The sequence below is a fragment of the Astatotilapia calliptera genome, chromosome 7 (assembly GCF_900246225.1).
Source record: "Astatotilapia calliptera chromosome 7, fAstCal1.2, whole genome shotgun sequence".
Classification (NCBI taxonomy): Eukaryota; Metazoa; Chordata; class Actinopteri; order Cichliformes; family Cichlidae; genus Astatotilapia; species Astatotilapia calliptera.
Genome location: NC_039308.1, coordinates 60,759,412 through 60,776,695, shown reverse-complemented (window position 1 = coordinate 60,776,695; position 17,284 = coordinate 60,759,412). Strand labels below are relative to the sequence as shown.

The following is a 17,284-nucleotide window of genomic DNA, read 5'->3' as shown; positions in this document are numbered from 1 at the left end:
AGTTAGAGTTAGAAATAATCCGTGCTTTTATTTTATTGAGAGTAACTTCTTACAATGACTAAAATTATTATGACCGTAGTGTTAAATTAAATTTAATCAATACTGAATGTACGATCATTATGGCACATGAATGTGAAATGGCTTAAAATGAAAGTGTCATTTGCCCATTTTATTGGGAAAGTTAAATCAGCAGCAGGAAATCAGCTGCAGTGGAAGAGTGGCAGGAGCTCACGAGGAAGAAAAGTTGTGGCGGTTTCATGTACTACCCATTCTTTTACACCAGGGGGCGCGCAAGACCCAATCTTAAAGAGTTCCTCCGGAAACGTCGCTCATGCAGCTCAGATGATTCACCCTACATCGCCCCGTAGTGTTCACTTCATTGAACCAACAGGTGATTCAGCTGTTCCACTTTCTCTGTGTTAAATATAAACACCACCGACTGCTGTTTCATACTGGTTTCAATAACTGGTTCCTCATGGTGATTCAGTGCAATACAAAGCTAACTAATAACTAAAATAATAATGGTAATAACACAAAAAAATTATGAAGATTATTTCTGAAACTAGAAGAAATGAGTGGGTTGCATAATGTTAGGCTTTCCTTAATTTGATGCTGGCACACAGACAGTGACAGGCTAACAGCCTAAACTGAATAAACATAATTGGGAGCAGCACTTTATGCTGACAAATTTTTATTCCACCGACTGGGGAAAAAAATCCTGGACTTTTTTTTTATCAAAAGCAGTGGTTTTAAAAAATGTAGCATCAGAAAAAAACAAACTAAATTATATTTTAAATATTACACTATTTTAAATATACATAGACCTAAAACTAGTGTCTCTAATGGAAATTAATATGATATTAATTTCTGATACTTGCTCACAATAATACATCCACAGTTGTGGTCTATATCCTTACACTTACCAAAAAGTTGAGGCATCTGAATGAACTGCGCATGTTACAGAGGTAGGTGGCAATAATTTAACATGAGGTGTACTAGTGAGGCAAACACTGACCGGGTGGCTTCGTGTAACTTGTGTGTGACATACTGGGCTGGAGAGAGAGAGAGAGAGAGAGCAGAGCAGTCGCACCTTTCACAGCTCTGAACAATGAAACGCTCCACTCCTTCCTTCACTTCTCTCTACACGGACCAGCAGTAGGAGCTCCACTCTGGAGGAACAAATAAGAAATAACTTAATATTCGGCCTTGTATCCAGACATCCAGCAGGACTCCCCTCGGTCAGCCTTCACCGCGAGCTGTCGGTCCGAGTGGTCGCGAGGCACCGGAGGATGAAAGTAAACCAGGCTTGTTAATTTTTTCCCTCTTTCGGCGCATGTGCAGTCTCTCTCTTCACGTTAACGCGTTTATTTATTATTAAGACAAATCGTTGATGTGGTTAAATCGATACTTTTTTTGTCTTTATTCCCTTAACCTTTCTCCGCTCGTTGATGTGCCGAGTTAACTGCTCTTTCGGCTTTGAGTAAACAGTGAAAGGCAGTGTTGTAGTACATTAGGACAACGAAATAGTAAAAAGGAGAAAAGGCTACATCAATATGCAAAAGCAGGAGCAGATGGTAACCTGAGTCAGTAGAGGTAGTGCAAGGTGCATGGCCTCTTTAGCGCCACATTGCCAAGACCTCTATTGCCACACTGTGCTGTGACTCTGCTGTTGGATATGTGAGCTACTCCATCTGTATCGTAAACTATATAAACACACGATGTATTTTCAGGGCTTCTTTAGTGCCAGCTGACCTTTTAAAACTCATTTTTTGGATATAGGCTTGTGCCTGGTTTCATTTGCTTTTTTCTGATGGCTAACTCTCATCTTTTCCCAGCAGAATCAGGAGAAGTAAAGCGATGTGAACGGTGACTGGAATGTAGGATTATCATCTGAGCTCGAGTGGAAGGAGAAAAAAAATCAGACTATAAGATTACACATTTCCTGATCTATGCAGCCCTACAATGCCTTTGAGGTTGCAATGTCTTCTCTACAGCACGTTATTCTGCAGGATAAGGACACGGACAATGAAAAGAAGCTGGACTGGAGCTACATCGAATGGGCTGAAAATGAAGTTGTCACAACAGGTGTGGCGGATGCTGAGACGCAAACGGACTCGCCATCTTTTGAGCACAAAGAGAGCCAGACCAGTAACCCAGTCATAATGCACATAGATCTCAAACGGACACACTCCAAAATGAGACATTTGTCTTTGGTAAACCCAGACAACTCGGCTCCACCTTTCTTTCAGTTTGACCGCCAGGCTCCTGGACGTATCTCCACATCTCCCACCTTGAGGAGGATGAGGAGCACCCGACGTCCTCAGATAGATTTTAGAGAGCCTCACAGGATGGGGAGCACTCAGGAAGAGCAATCATCTGCAAGCACGGGATCCCCCATAAGTCCCCTGTCACCAGGACACCGAGTAGATTCACCTCTTGCAGCGAGCCCACTCTCTGACGGGGAGGCCGATCATCAGCCAGTGTCATCCTCAGGCCAACAGCGAAGCAGATCGCATAGATCAAAGACTTTTGACAACAGTATCACTTCTGTGGAACAAGAATGTCACAGTGCTCATCCTTTTCTTATTAAAGACAATGGATTTCCTGAGGATGAAGTTCAGGTGAGCTTTTACCACGTATTTGTAAATTTAGTGTTTGCATATTTACTCAGGAAAAAGACGATTTTTCATAACCTTCACACCAACCTCTTCCCCATCACCACACATAAATTTCCTGTAATCTACTGCAGATTTTTTTTCTTTTTTGGCAAAGTCTAAAAATTAAATGGTTGCACATTCCTTCCTTGAGGAAAACCTTCATTCCCTCAATTGGCCTTGCCTCCCGCAGTGGTCACTCACAATGCAAGCTTTTGACAGCAAATGAATCAGCAGTTACATGCACTGACAGCTCTGACCAAGCCCACTGCCTGGAGAGCCCTGGGAAGTGCTCTTCTCGGGCCCCTATTCACCGCAGTCAGCAGTCACCTAATAATGGAGGGGTCAGTGAGCGATGGAAAAAGATAATGGGGAGATCTATTCATCAGCTCACGGTATTCAAGCGAGCCGATCCTCAATAGAGCACCGGCATTCTCCTCCAATATCAGAGGCTTTTGAATGCAAGCGACCACTTAAAATACAGATTCAAATTTGAATGTCTTTGAAAGTGATATAGTGGTGTTGTTAGCGGCAGGAGGTCTGTGAACCCTCTGCTTGGTCCTGACTGTGGAGCGAGACAGTGTCGATGTGGCGTGTAGTATAACTGCTGATTTGGAAAGATGAGGTCACTAACAAAGTTCTTTTTTCTTACAGGAGAAGGAATCCTGCCATGATAGGTAAGTGTACCTTGGACTGTTTTGCATGTTGTCTGTGTTACCCTATCGTAAAACTCTTCCTGGAACGGATACAGCTGTCACATATGGTTTCTTTTTTTATTTTTGTCCTTCTGTTTCACCTGCTCACAAAAACAACCCAAAATCCGAGCTACAACATGTCAGAGTGCCTCTGAGTTGTGTGCTCTCTTGGTGCTTGAGAGCAAGCGAGGATGATTGGACCTTTGCTTTGAGGATCCCTGTTGTGCACTCATTGTCACTCGTGTCTTTGTTAATGCTTCATAAGCTTGGTGGGTTAAGTTTTGAGAGTCCTATGGTTATGTATGGGCTCATTAAGGCTGTTTTCCCTTACTGCCGCCCACACCCCTCCTAATAGGCGTCCAGGCTCTTCCCCTCACCGGATAATTAGGCAGCTATTGTCCCTGTAATTACACCCTGGCACTGTGCCTCTTACAGTGACCGGGCCTTTGCGAGCCTTGGTTGGGACAGTCTTGTTTGGGAGCATCATTATTTCTCTTGTTATGCATGAACAAAGCGGCCATTTTTACAAGTGCTCTCTGTAGCAGAGAGGCGGACAAAGAGAAAGCTTTCTGAGCTGCCACAAACCAACAGGATGTCATTGTGAGGATGCTGTGGAATGAACTGCAAGGCGACACTGCCCTGGTATGAAGAGGTAATCGTACCTTTCGTGCCACATGTCCCCTCAGGTGCTACTGCCGACTGTTATCTGTCTCTCTGTTCAGCATCTTTACATTGATCTGGACATGGGTGTCGTATCAGTTTACCAGGAAGAAAACGGCCCATCCAGTGAGAGCGAAGAACAGTTGGTGCTTTCACAGTTGAACAAAAGTGTCCTAGAGGAAAAACGTACCAGGTTACCCCCGCTCAGTTGTAGACTGACTTATCCTCCAAGTGTATGAGTTGGCCCTGCAGCTATGTGGCCTACATGTGCACTCGAATTAGTCTCGTAGGGTACTTTTGCAACTGTGCAGCCACAGCAGCAAGAATGCAGGTCCTGTGTGAGGGGATGTGTTGCACCGTGAGGGGAAGAACACTTCCTCCTTCAATCTAATGAAGAAGTTTTACATAAATTGTTCCTGCATTTTCTTCCCCTTGCTTTTACTTCTGCTCCACTGTATTGTATTGTCAATCTAAACAGGGGCATTAGCCCTCATCTGTCAGTCACACTTCCTTATGGTTTTTAGCCACATTGTGTGTTGCTGTTATCTGCCCTTAATCTGTTACTTTCATCACTACTGATTCCTGCTTAAATTCTCCTTTTTGAAGTCAAAGGCACTAAAATATTTAAAAGCCAAACCGCAGAGTGTTGACGTGGGTCACTGACCGCTTGTCGATCAGTGTCAGCATGTTCAAAGTGAGCCTTAGCTTTAGCAGAACCTTGCGTCCTTTTTTATGGCTGTATGCAGTCATGTTTAACGACTGCAGTTGTCTATTTAGCATTGGGACGGTTTAATGTCATGCTGTCACCAATCAAGTTCCTCCTTTTGGGCTTTTACAACAAATGAAAACATTTCCATGGCCGTGCCCTTTCTGGATATTTAGCCTGCATATTCCAGGGTCAGCTTCCATTGCTTATGAAGATTTATCACTGGGCTTTTAATTTTTAATTTCAACATGTGAACGTCCATTTTTGCTTTCAGCAATAATCCCAGAAGTGCAGCAGCAGCAGAGGATAAGTCAAAACACTTGAGAACAGTGGCCGTTTAAGCCCTGCCTGAGGCTGAGAGGCAGGCCTGTGTTTTTCCAGCCACAGCCATGCCTCAGTTACTAACTATGAAAAGCAGACCAAGCGGATTATAACTGGCACACACTGACAGCTTGCCTCCTTCCACACAAATAGGGCGATCCATTAACAAGCATCTATCCACGGATAACCAGACACATAACACTTATCCTATGTTAATCGCCGGGTTGCTGCACAATGCGGATGGTATTTCAGTGGTATCCCAACAATGTAAAACCACAAATAGGAATTCTGTAATTTCCTGTTGCTTGTATGATTTCCATTCTTTTAGAATATAATACACTTACAATGGAGTAATAATCATTGAACTGTACATTTCTGATGTCTGATGAGCTTTTCTTCTTAGTATGAAGAACTCGTTTTTGGTTTTTTTGGTTGTTTTGTCTTTTCTTTGTTTGCGTATTTGGATTTTTTTCCATCTTAAATTGTCCACCTGTCCGCTTTTGTGTCCTCAGGCTTTATCAGAGGAGACGGAGCTCCGTCGTCGTGAGTTTGCCCGGCTTGGATGTTTCTCCAGGAGATCTTTTCGTGTCCAATGGAGCAGCTGACTTACTAAATGACTCAAACTTCGCAGGTACCTCTGTCAGTCCCAGCAGATTGCAGTCTGCCCTCTGTTTAGGTGATGCTTGCTCATGAACTAGTATGGGTCTGTTATTGAGTCAATATGTCTATTGTTGTAATGCTTCACAGCAAAATGAACTTCCTGCTTCCTGCTTGGTTGTATCGTGTCCTTTCTTGTTGTTATGGTGATCGACTCAAATGTGTGCACAACAGCTAGATTTTTTTTTTCAGTTTACTTTATGAATTTCCATGAACTTTTTATTTTTAGACGTGGGACTCACCAGGCACGCCACCATACAATATCATCGCAATTTTTAGGCATGCGATATCCTGAGTATCTGCTAATTACATCCGTACCTGTTTTATCCAGTAACACAAAGATAAAGTTATCTCACTTCACTTATGTTTTTTGGCTGCAAAATGAGGTTGCTAAGCATACCAACACCATCAATAAAACCTCCCATAAATGTTACCCTAATGCAGAGTCAATCTGCTAATCACTTTGATATCAATTAAGTTTGCTCGGCTAACGTTATGTCAGATGATGGTGCATGAGATGAGCCTTCCTGTTTATAGTATTCTCAGACTATTTAAATTTATGACTAAATTATATTTATTTGGTATTCCTGTTTAGATGCAAGTAAAAATACTACAAAAATACTGCAAAATGTTTTTTCCCCACCATTATTGATTATTGAAATACTTGAAAGCTACTTTGACTAAATGTTTAATTTAGTACTTTAATAAAAGTTTGTTTTTTTAGCTGAATTTCAAACCTCAAACTAAGTTCATTAATGATTATAATTACTTTTTTATAATGAAGGTAATGGTTTTATAGCATTAAATTTATTCAAAGTCAAGATTATTGTAAGTTACATCTTATTTTATTATTACATCTTTACTAAAAGTGTGGTTTATAACTTTATCTACACACCTATAAAACAGACAGACTAGAGATAATCTGTAGAAAGTGCTATATAGAGTTATGAGTAGACATCAGTCTAGTGTTGTTGTGTCGTAAAGGGAGCATTATTTGTATTTCTAGAATTTAAAAAAAGCAAAAGGACAGAACTTGTGGTGGTCACTTTACAAAAAACAAAAGATTTTTTTGACATTTTCAGCAAGCTGTGATTGGCACTGTCATGTGCGTATAACTTAAAATGCTCACGCTTCTTTTCACTGTCACAACTTTTACAGATACCAAGAAGTCAAAGTGGCCTTTTTCGAGGCGTAGTACGGTAAGTGCATTTGTATTTCTGCTAGTCATCGATGTGTGTGACTGGTGCCAGTGGCATGCTTGTAATTTGTTTTGATGTACTTTGTTTTAGGAGTGAGCAATTGGTTTGGACATTGTTCTCTGACCCACTTCCCAAAGCAGATTAGTGTGTTTCCTCTTATCCCTTTTGGCCCACACAGCTTTTTGTAATTGGTCAACACTTGAAATGCAGAACTTGAGCCAAACTTGTTAATTTAGTTTTGAAACTGCTGGGTTGTTATGTGAACAGATATTAACAACAATTAGGCACACACCCTTTTTTCTTGGCTAGTGCACAGCCCTAAAAATCTGCCTAATGTGTTGCCTAATTTTTTTTTCCCTTTCAGAGTAAAGGCAAGCCGCAGACATGCACGGTGTCAGATATTGAGAAATATCTCTCAACTGCACAGATTCAAGACTGGAGAAACTTGGAGCTTCAGAGATATAAGGCAAGAAATGAGCGCTATTAGCTGCTGTTTGTTTTGTAAATCATCGTGTTGGTTCTGTACGTTCACTGACTTTGTGATCCAGGCTTAGCCATCCAGATTCCCAAGTCAAATACAACTCAGTGTTTGCCAGATGACTCAGAAATGAGAAGCTGACAGTTACATGGAAGCTCCTACAATGTTTGAATGACACAGACTGTGTAAGAACCAGAATTTCTAGGCAGTGACTACACAAGTCGACCTGTATATGTACACAAACAAACACTGATGTACTCCTGAATCTATAATAGTGGCAGATGGAAATTTACAGCCATAAAATAAACACGTTTGCTGAGATTTCTGTGGAGGATGCAGCCTTTACTTTGAGTTATAGCTTCTTGTCTTTTTGTGTATCTGTGAGCAGGACTACTCTCTGGCTGAGTTCCTGCAAGACCAGTCTTCCCAGGTCAGTGCTTCCTCTGACCCGCAGGGCTTCAAGAGACAAGAGACCATCTGGGAGCTCTTCACCAGCGAGTGTGTTTACTTCATGGATCAACTCATGGTTCTCAAAGAGGTGACTCTTTCCCTACAGAGCCTCACAATGCACACATACACACAATCACAAAAACACACACAGGATCACAAATAAATAGACCAAACCCAAATGCAACTGAACACCTGCTTCTTTGTATTCTTCTCACTGAATTCCCGCCTTTGGAGTTCGTGTAAAAGTCTCTTTGGATTTTCCCGTCTTTCCACCAGTGGATTTGAAATTTAATGCTGGCATGAGAGAGACCTTGAACCTATTCTCTTTCTGCTTTCTTTGTGCCTCTCAGGTGTTTTCGGCTACGCTCACAAACCTGCAGGTGACCAACTGCCTGACTGATATTGACTCATGGAGGCTGTTTGCGAATCTCAATGAGCTTTGCCTGGTGAGAAATGATGCAAATCATTTGCATGAGGAGTTTGTGTAAATCATTTTTAACAACAGTTGCTTTCATATCCTTAAAACAACATGGTTTGGTGTCACATCAACATAAAGTTACTATGAAAGGGCTAATGATGAGTCGTTACAGCTGTATTATTTTAAAATGCTAGCTTTTTATTTAAAGCTTATTTAATGGTCAGCAAAAAATAATGTGGTGTAAAAAACCTTTGTTAACAATTATCTTAACATAATACCTCGGTGATATTATAAAAATGTCACATGGCCCTGTGGTGACATTTGACACTGTTTTCTGCTCCAGGTGAGCTCAGGTTTCCTAAACAGCCTCCTCCGCGTTATCAAGAACATGTTGGAGATTACTGAGGGTGGCAGTCCCACCCTGCTGGATCTGCTGGGGAAGGCAAGTTTGATTCACATTTGGACTCTGTGACAGCAGTGTTCACTATCCCGCTGATAAGACAATCAAAATAGATAGAAAAAGTATGAATGATATGCTCATCTGGATTAATTATTATATAATCCTTAAAGTATTTTCATAAACAGCTTTTTTTTTCAAAGACTTGAAAAATAGCTGCATAGTTTGAATTTATTAACCTTAAGCTCTTATTTGGGAAGCATTCTTATTTTCTTCTAGCTATTAAGGATCAGCTGGACTTGATATAATGTGCAGAAAAGCCAAAATGTAATATTCTCGTACAGTTGAGGTCAAACATTTAAGTACACTGATCATTTTTTGGTAATTTTTTATGATTTCTTTGGACTGTTCATTTTCCAGGATAGGCTGATTGTATAGCATATATCTTTAATGACTTCAAAAAACAAGAACTGGGTACACAAGTTGGACTTTATTTTGGATTTTCTCTAATCCACACGGGATTAAAAATGCACATACAGGTATTTAATCGCTCGTTAGGGTGGAATTTGAGTTCATTTAAATTGCTTGGTTTGTTGGCACATACCTGGCCTTTAAGCATAGCCACATGAGAGGAATTTGTTTAGGATGTTCAAGAACAACTTAGGAACCACCGAGGCTCCAGCCTGCTATGAACTGGTAACTGCACAAGCGTTTTACATCACCATGGACTGAGAGAAGCTCCTGCTCTAAAATCGACAGCTTCAAGCTGGACTAGATTTCTAGCTGCCCACATGGACAAAACACATTCCACAGAGTCTTATAGCCCAATAATCAAGTGTGATAACTAGTGCCCGGGAAAGTGTCCCCTTAATGCAGATGTTTTTTATGAAAACACAAATACACAGCTGAATTTACTTTCTTTCTTTCACGATGCTCTCACTGACCAAATTTAGCATGCTTGCATTTAAACTGTACTTTGAAATCTACGTATGTGCTTTGTTATTATCTGTTCCATCTTCCTTTCTCTCATGACAAGAGCGTGTTGAAAATATGGCATCTTCAAAGCTCGCTGAGAAGGGAAAAGGTTACCTAACTCTAGTTACAATTACATAAAATTATTAAAAGTTTAACAGAAACATCACAGGACAATCTTAGACGCATGTATGCCATTACAAACACACACTGGACATTTTTGTGCGTGCATGTGTGCATGCGGCATCCTCTTTGTGCTTTTTTACGATATGTTTATCTGCAGCTTAACAGCTGATGCGACCCAGCAGCCTGTATCCCAGTGTTTGTCTAACACTACTGTCTGCTGGCAGGCTTTCCAGGAGAGCATATGCCACTGCCTGCAGACGTATTGCCTCAACTACTCCACGGCTCTTCTGTATCTGGACAGTCTGAAGCCCAGAGAGGACTTTGGGACTTACGTGAAGGTACAGGAGAGGTCTTACTGGTGTGTGTCTGTGTGTGTGTGAGCGTGCCAGTCAGCACAGTGGGAAGGACGCTGTGTACCATGACAATGCAGCAGGTGTTGTGTGCCAATGTGAGAGAGGACTCACAGGAGCATTGGTGCCCAAATAGCAAACAATCAGTTCAGTGTCACAGCAGCCTGCCAATGGGAGGAATGTCACCGTTTGTACCTTGTGTAACTTTCCCTGTCATCATGCTGGTGTGTTTGCTGGAACTGTCACTGTGTTTGGTCTTACATATAATTTCTTCTCACAGGCATTTCACTGCCCATCCTCTCCCTCCTTCCCTACAAAGTCAAGTCCTTTCAAACATTTGACCTCACTCGTTCTGTCACTGTACCCATTCTTTGTCCCTCCTTTTTTCTCCTCAGTGGTGTGAGAGGAGCAAGCAGTGCCGAAGGCTTCACCTGCGTGACCTGCTGGTGGCACCGCTGCAGAGGCTAACTCGATACCCGCTGCTGTTGCGGAATATCGCAAAGAGATGCCAGAAGGAGGACGAAGCCCGAGGGCTGGAACTTATAGCAGAACAAGTGGATAAATCGATATGTGAGCACTGAATTCGAAAATTCCCTTCTGTTATCAAAATGCTCTCCTTTTGATTTCGGCTGACCTCATTAGGAGACTCTGCTTGGCTAAATTTGCTTTTACTGTTTCAGTCCTGCTAAATTAAAGCGCCTGCATAGGTCTCGTCACCTTGCAAAATGAATGTTTTGAGTCAGGCGTCTGAGTAATGTTAATCAGCTGATCATGACTCAGGTGTTTCTTCAGCACGACGTGTTTGCCTCCTGGTGGTTTACAAACATATCTAGATAGAAGGGTTTTTTAAGTGGACGTAAGTCTGTCAACATAAACAGGCCAGCTAGTATCAGTGCCTGTCAGCACACAGGTTGCATGCTTTGGATATCAGCCAGGAGGCCTTGACCATTTATTTTTCACTGCAAGCCTCTGCTTGCAGACCTGTTTTGGCGGTTTATTATATAACTGGAAGGACAGGCTGTGGGAAATGTTCTACAGCCGTTCAACTCAATGTCATGTTGCCGCGTTGAACAAATAACCGTACCAAACGAAACTGCTCAGGGTTCAGAAATCTTTAATTAAACCTTGTCCCATAACCATTAAAAAGGTGTGTTTTACCACACCTTTTAAAAGGTTATGATTGTGTAAAGCGTAGGTGACAATGAGTATTGTAATCACAGCTAGGATGTGTAGACCAAAGTCCTCTGTGGGTGTGGGGGATATTTACTGTAAAAGCAGAGACAGCTGAAATCTCTCACGATATGGTCACGCCCATGTATGGCATCACTGTATAGCATTATAAATGAATGTAATCATTATGCACTTTGGTACATTATAAAATGCATATTTTACATAGGTATATGTTACGTAAAATAAAAGGCATAGGAAATGTAGCAGGAGTTTTGTGTGACGTGTCAGACATGAATGAAGTTGTCAGTGACCAATTTGAGTCTGAGGACCTGTTTTTGTCCTTAATGACATTCAGTCTCCTGTCCTCTCTGTTTACAGGTGATTTAGAAGGAAAGGTCAAATGGCTGGATAACTACCAGAAAGTGAAACAGTTGAGAGATGCCCTGGTTTGGCTGCCTGTATGGGAGAGGGACAAGCGTGCTTTCATCCCTGAGGTCTGTCCTGTGTTTGTGTATATATTGCTATTTGGGTGTGTTTGTGTCTTCAGGAACTGTGTTGAAAGAGCAACGTGTCACACAGATGTGCCAACACTTTATCCTCCAGTGCCTGATGATCATCAGATAAACTGATCAAATTATCAGAAAATCAGATCTGAAAGCAATGAATAGCAGTATTTAGAGTTTTACAGTGTCATTTGATAATAGTTCAGTTTCACATCTTTAAATATTAGCTTCAATTTGAATGGGAGGATGACAGCGGCACTATTCTTCTTCTTCTTCTTTTTTCCAAGAGAGTCTTTCTTCCCTATCATTGTAGGTGGATTAACACTTCTGTTTGTATTCTCTTCATCTGTAGTTATTTTATCTTCACTTTCTCTCTGCCGTACATGTGGCAAGGGAATGGGCTTTGCATACAGAGCGAAATAGAAAGAGCAGCAAACACTTGGTGTAAGTGAGAGCAGTGAAAGGAAGACAGTTAATGAATAGCTTGATTTCATAGCACTTATACTAAGGTAATAAGTCTGTCATCCAGGTGCAGAGCACGCTGTGAAACAGAAAGACTCAGACACCAGAGGAGAGAAACTTGCATGTGTGTAAATGCACTTATTTTTTTCCCTTTTGTTTTAATGGGACCAGCCCACCCAACAGTTGTATGGGGAAAGAGCTTCTACTGTGAAACCACCTCCCAGTTTGTATTTGGAAGACAGATACCTTCTAAACTGATTAAAACATTCCTTTTTGAAAAGTTAACTTATAGTTGCTGCTATAGTTTTGCTGCTACAGGCTTCTGGGAGATTTCCTGTCATACACTGTGACACACATTCTCTTCCGAAATTTGTGTTTTGTCCTGTCAGATTTTTTTTTCTCTTCTCTTTCTCCTCACCATGAACCAGTTCCTTGATAGCTGCCCCTCAGTGAGCCTGGTTCTGATCCGGAGGTTTCTTCTTGTTAAAAGAAAGCTTTTCCCAAGTGCCTGCTCATAGGGGGACTGTATAATTGTTGTAGTCTTTGCTTTTACATTGCAAGTTATATAGTAAAGCATAAATTGCCTTGAGGAGGACTATTGTGATATGGTGCTATATAAACAAACCTGAACTGAAGTGAACACAGATAGCAGTGGTAGAGAGTTGCGATGTGTAAGTCTTACATGTAAATGACTTGTTGCATATAAGTATTGTGAGCATTTAACTATCGTCAGTGCTGACAATACTTATTTACACCCGTGGTACTGGTAGTGTCAGCATGTAACCGTAGTTAAATGTGACCACAGTTTTGAACATTTAGTTCTTTCCGCCATTGTCATCTGTTTATGTGAACGTGTTTGTTTTTGTGTGCTACCTGTTTGCAGCAGCTACCTGTAGCCCTCACACAGACAGCTCATCTGCATTTGAAATACCAAAGATGCATCTTAAATTAGACACGAGTGACTTGCTCTTTCGCTATCATGCGCATACCTATTTATTAATCCAATAGTATGCAGTTAAGACGTGCTATGCTTAAAGTGATATGTACATGTTACTAGTAGAGGGCCAGGGTGCTCATTCAGAAGCCAACATGCTGAGTTGCTGTCAGATTAATGGAAAGACCGATGTGTCTGAAAAGCGCTAAAAGGTGAAAATGTTTTCTAATGTGACTTTCTTTCTTTTAGAATCTGAAACATCTTCTGAAGGCTGTCACACTGGATAATCTGATTTCTCACAGGAGTCTGCTGCACGAAGGGAAACTCGTCCTCACAGGTGTGTCAGCTGGCATAAATCCAACACATTTCACACGCTTCCTGCTTCGAATTGACTAAAAACTTTACGTCGTCTTTCTGTGGTTAATTCCCAGAGAACGCAAAGCTCATAGACGTCTATATGTTCCTCTTTGATGAATTCTTGCTGATTACAAAGATGAAGAGAAACAAGAAGGTGGGTCACTCATTAACCTTTGCTCACTCTAACCTAGGCTAGTGATAGATATTTAGTGCAAGGATGCCTTAACTACATATCCCTCATAACTTCATATATATGTCCTGACATCCTGTGCAGAGGTCCATAGGTCCAGAGCAGAATCCTCTGAAAAACCTGGAGCTGGATCAGATGCTGAAGGAGGGATGCACCTTCACGGTTCTCGACCAGCCAATCTCTCTAGATCGACTCCAACTTAGAAACATCGATCAACTTAATGCCTCCTGTAAGTAAAATTTTTAAGATTCAACTAATTGAGTTTTCTAGCTCTAAACCCATTTTTTATAAAATACATGTTTGTAGCACATCGTAGCAAAGCAGTCAACAGAATCAAAATATCCTTCAGGGTCACGTCTCTCTGTTTATGTTTGCATGCCATGTGGTGCATTGGTGTTATTAAATGAAAGCATTTGTACTTTCTTGATAGCATCGGGGTTGCCTCATTCTTTCATAGTAATGCACCAGAACCGCTACCAACAGTGTATTGGTGCATTCATCCTGCAAGCTGCGTCAGAGGCTGTCAAGGTAGATCAATTCAACTGTGAATACCTGAAATGTTTCCAAAGAGAGCATGCAGGACACAGATCACATTATGTTCAGAAGAACAATGTGTCATAAGTTTATCCAAACATTTCTGCCTTGTGCAAAACATCATTGCAAGATGTGAACTCTACAGAGGCCTGAAAGTGAAGCTAAAATATTTGAAATGATTTCTAAATTCAGTTTGTATGCATGTCTGTTCAGATTTATTTATAGTAAAAAATTCATAGCTATACATTTAATCTTTTTAAAGGTTTCTGTTATTTTGGTTTAGATGAACAATGTATAGGAAAATAAAAATAAATTGCTGTATTGTTTAATCTTACTTGTGTGAAGCTGTTTAGGACAGCTTACAGCAACAAACATTACAAAGAAATAATAAACTATACAATTTATAATATTATCAGTTAATCAAACTGGTAAATCTGATATTTCTCTTTCTAAACATTTTTTCCCCACCAGAGAGTATGGATGTCAAAGATAGAGGGCGCAGTGACGGCGCTGCTGAAGCAGGACTCTCAGCAGGCACGAGTAAAGAGCTCCTCGCTGTGGCTGGAGTCTTCGCAGATATGACCCATCAAGCAGAACTAGAAGCCATGTGAAAAAGTTTCTACTGTTAATGTGCACTTCACTGCCCCCTGATGTCTTGTAAATGACTGCACTAGCACTAGGATGATTTTGTAAACGGTTTGACTGTGAAGGCAGCTGCTACAGTAGTGTGAAATAAACATCTCATCATGTAGTAAAACGTTGGGTTTAGCGTTCCACACATCATTTCATGCAGTTTTTAAATTGTCTGTGAGCTATTGATCACTTCTGATGTTTTATAGTGCTTCATACAGTACTGTGCAAAAGTCTTCAGCCACCCCTAATTATTTAATATTTTAAAAATAGGATATAGGTGCATTCTAAAGAGCTTGAAAGTTTAGTATGACCACTGCAGCTTGATCTCTTAGGCACGCTTTTTGTAACTTCTTACAGTCCTTCAGGAACAGTTCTCCAGGCTTCTTGAAAGACATTCAAGGCTCTTCTTTTGATGTTTCTCACTTTTGTTTCATTTTCTGTGCAGACGATCCCACACTGCTTTAGTAATGTTGAGGTCCAGGTTTGTTTTTATATCCAGGTATGGTTTTACTGCACTGACAGTATGTATCATTGTCATGCTGAAAAATGAAGCCGTTGCCAATTAGATGCTTTCCAGGTGTTATTGCATAGCAGATGGTGGTGATGGTATTTTCCTGCATTTATAATACATGTACGATTAATTCTGACAAGATCTCAGACACCACTGGCTGAAATGCAGCCTCCACCGTGGTTTACAGATGGCTGTGGACCTTCACTGCCGCTCCTCTCTCCTGAGCTCCTTTCAAATTGTCATCAATACGTATAAACTAAAAGAAAATTTGGATTCAAGACCCGTTACCACTCATTTTCTATCTGTTTGCCTTCCTTAATAATGGCTTCTTGACAGCCACCCTTCACCAGTGCCAGATCCAGTATTTGCTGGATTTTCCATCTGTTCTTCTTTTGTCATCCACTCATCTTTTTAAGGACATACTGCACAGCATCCAAGATATGCCAAGTTCCAAGTAGTCTGCTATCTGTAGATACTACACTGGTTCAGCCCTTTTTATGGTTGAATGATTCATAGCACACTCTTAAGTTCCTTAACAAAAAAAAAATTGTCTGAATTGTCAGGTTCAAGGATAGGACTGAAAATTAGGAAAACTTTGAAAGACCTCCAGAAAGCCTGGAAGAGGAAGAATATTAATTATATTAGCAAAATATAAAGAAATGAGGGGTGGTTTCAGACTTTCTGTATTTTATCACAGCATGGATTCGATATTTGAGACAGCATGGAAGAACATCCAGAATTCATTTAAAAAACTACTTGATTAATCAGTGTAGTGGGAAATGTTCACTGAATGAACATCGGGTTCAGATGTGATTTGCTCTTTCAGTCATTTGCTGTTTGTTGGTGCTGTGTGCATTTCTCAAACTTCAGCGCTTTTAGAGGCTTCGAGAATCATTCCTGCAAAGCGACAAAAACATGACACGGTAAGATACAAACATACTGCAGGTTTTATTTTACGTTTGCCATGACAATTAGAAAAATCATCTGGTGCATGTGAACATAAATCACTTCCCTCATCCAGCTTCAGTGAGCCAAAGTCACGTCGACGCTGCTAAAGGCGAGCGGTGACGTGCAGGATGTTTGCGTGAAAACACACTTTCACAACCGCCAAATATGATGACTAAACAATGGAGAAACGTGTGAGCCACAGGCCAGTAAAGTCATCATGCATGATAAGTGAGAGCAACACAAAGCAAGCCACAATTCAGTGTCTCTACAGAAGGAGACTTTGTTATGTGTCTTCCTTTAATGATAATGCTGCATATGTCTCTCTGTGGTTTAGGTTGTACAGCATTTGGCTGGATGACCCTCCAGGGAAAAAAGAGTGAAGGCACTGACCTGCACAGCCGTACCGCTGATACTGTGGGCATCAGCCGAGAGCACGCAAAGGTGTTTAACTATGGACGCATATATGGCGCAGGGCAGCCCTTTGCTGAGAGGTTGCTCATGCAGTTCAACCACCGCCTCAGTCAGACAGAAGCTGCCAGTAAGGCCAGACAGATGTATGCCCTAACAAAAGGTATACGCAGGTAAGTTCAACGTAGGGGTGGGTTTTGATCATCAGTTTTCCGATTAAACTCGATTCTAGCTTGAATAACGCGATAACGATTCATTAAAATCCTGAATTGATTCTTAAAAATACATTTATTTTGTCCGAAACGCCAGAATCTCAGGTTAAACCTCACAAAATTTTGACAACCACCAAACAGCTAAAAACGCAAATGAGAGCAGGTACACGGATTCAGCATGAAGACCTAAACACAAAGTGCGGAACCGCCGACGGATAAGAATCAGTGAGATTTTGGCTTTCTCACCCGACTGCACGTACACGCCGTCATGCCGACAGCTCACAGATTCTGATGCGTCGGTGGGTCCGTGCATTGTGTTTACGTGGGGTTTTTTTGCGG

The 17,284-nt window shown here is 41.2% G+C and overlaps 1 protein-coding gene across 3 annotated transcripts; it reads left to right on the top strand.

Annotated features, from left to right (window-relative positions):
* Window positions 1-1,056: 1,056 nt before the first annotated feature.
* On the top strand, window positions 1,057-14,995 carry LOC113026986 (pleckstrin homology domain-containing family G member 7-like). Of its 3 annotated transcripts, none has more exons than XM_026176349.1 (17): window positions 1,057-1,295; window positions 1,839-2,621; window positions 3,309-3,331; window positions 5,549-5,667; window positions 6,852-6,892; window positions 7,257-7,358; window positions 7,759-7,908; window positions 8,171-8,266; window positions 8,582-8,680; window positions 9,958-10,071; window positions 10,479-10,653; window positions 11,632-11,747; window positions 13,402-13,489; window positions 13,584-13,663; window positions 13,784-13,928; window positions 14,130-14,227; window positions 14,705-14,995. In XM_026176349.1, the coding sequence occupies exons 2-17, from the start codon at window positions 1,950-1,952 to the stop codon at window positions 14,813-14,815; spliced, it is 2,229 nt and encodes a 742-aa protein (XP_026032134.1). In that variant the 5' UTR covers window positions 1,057-1,295; window positions 1,839-1,949; the 3' UTR covers window positions 14,816-14,995. The 3 variants fall into 3 exon arrangements, with proteins under 3 accessions (XP_026032134.1, XP_026032135.1, XP_026032136.1); XM_026176350.1 differs by having other exon boundaries at window positions 1,836-2,621; XM_026176351.1 differs by lacking the exon at window positions 1,057-1,295 and adding an exon at window positions 1,449-1,677.
* Window positions 14,996-17,284: the final 2,289 nt, after the last annotated feature.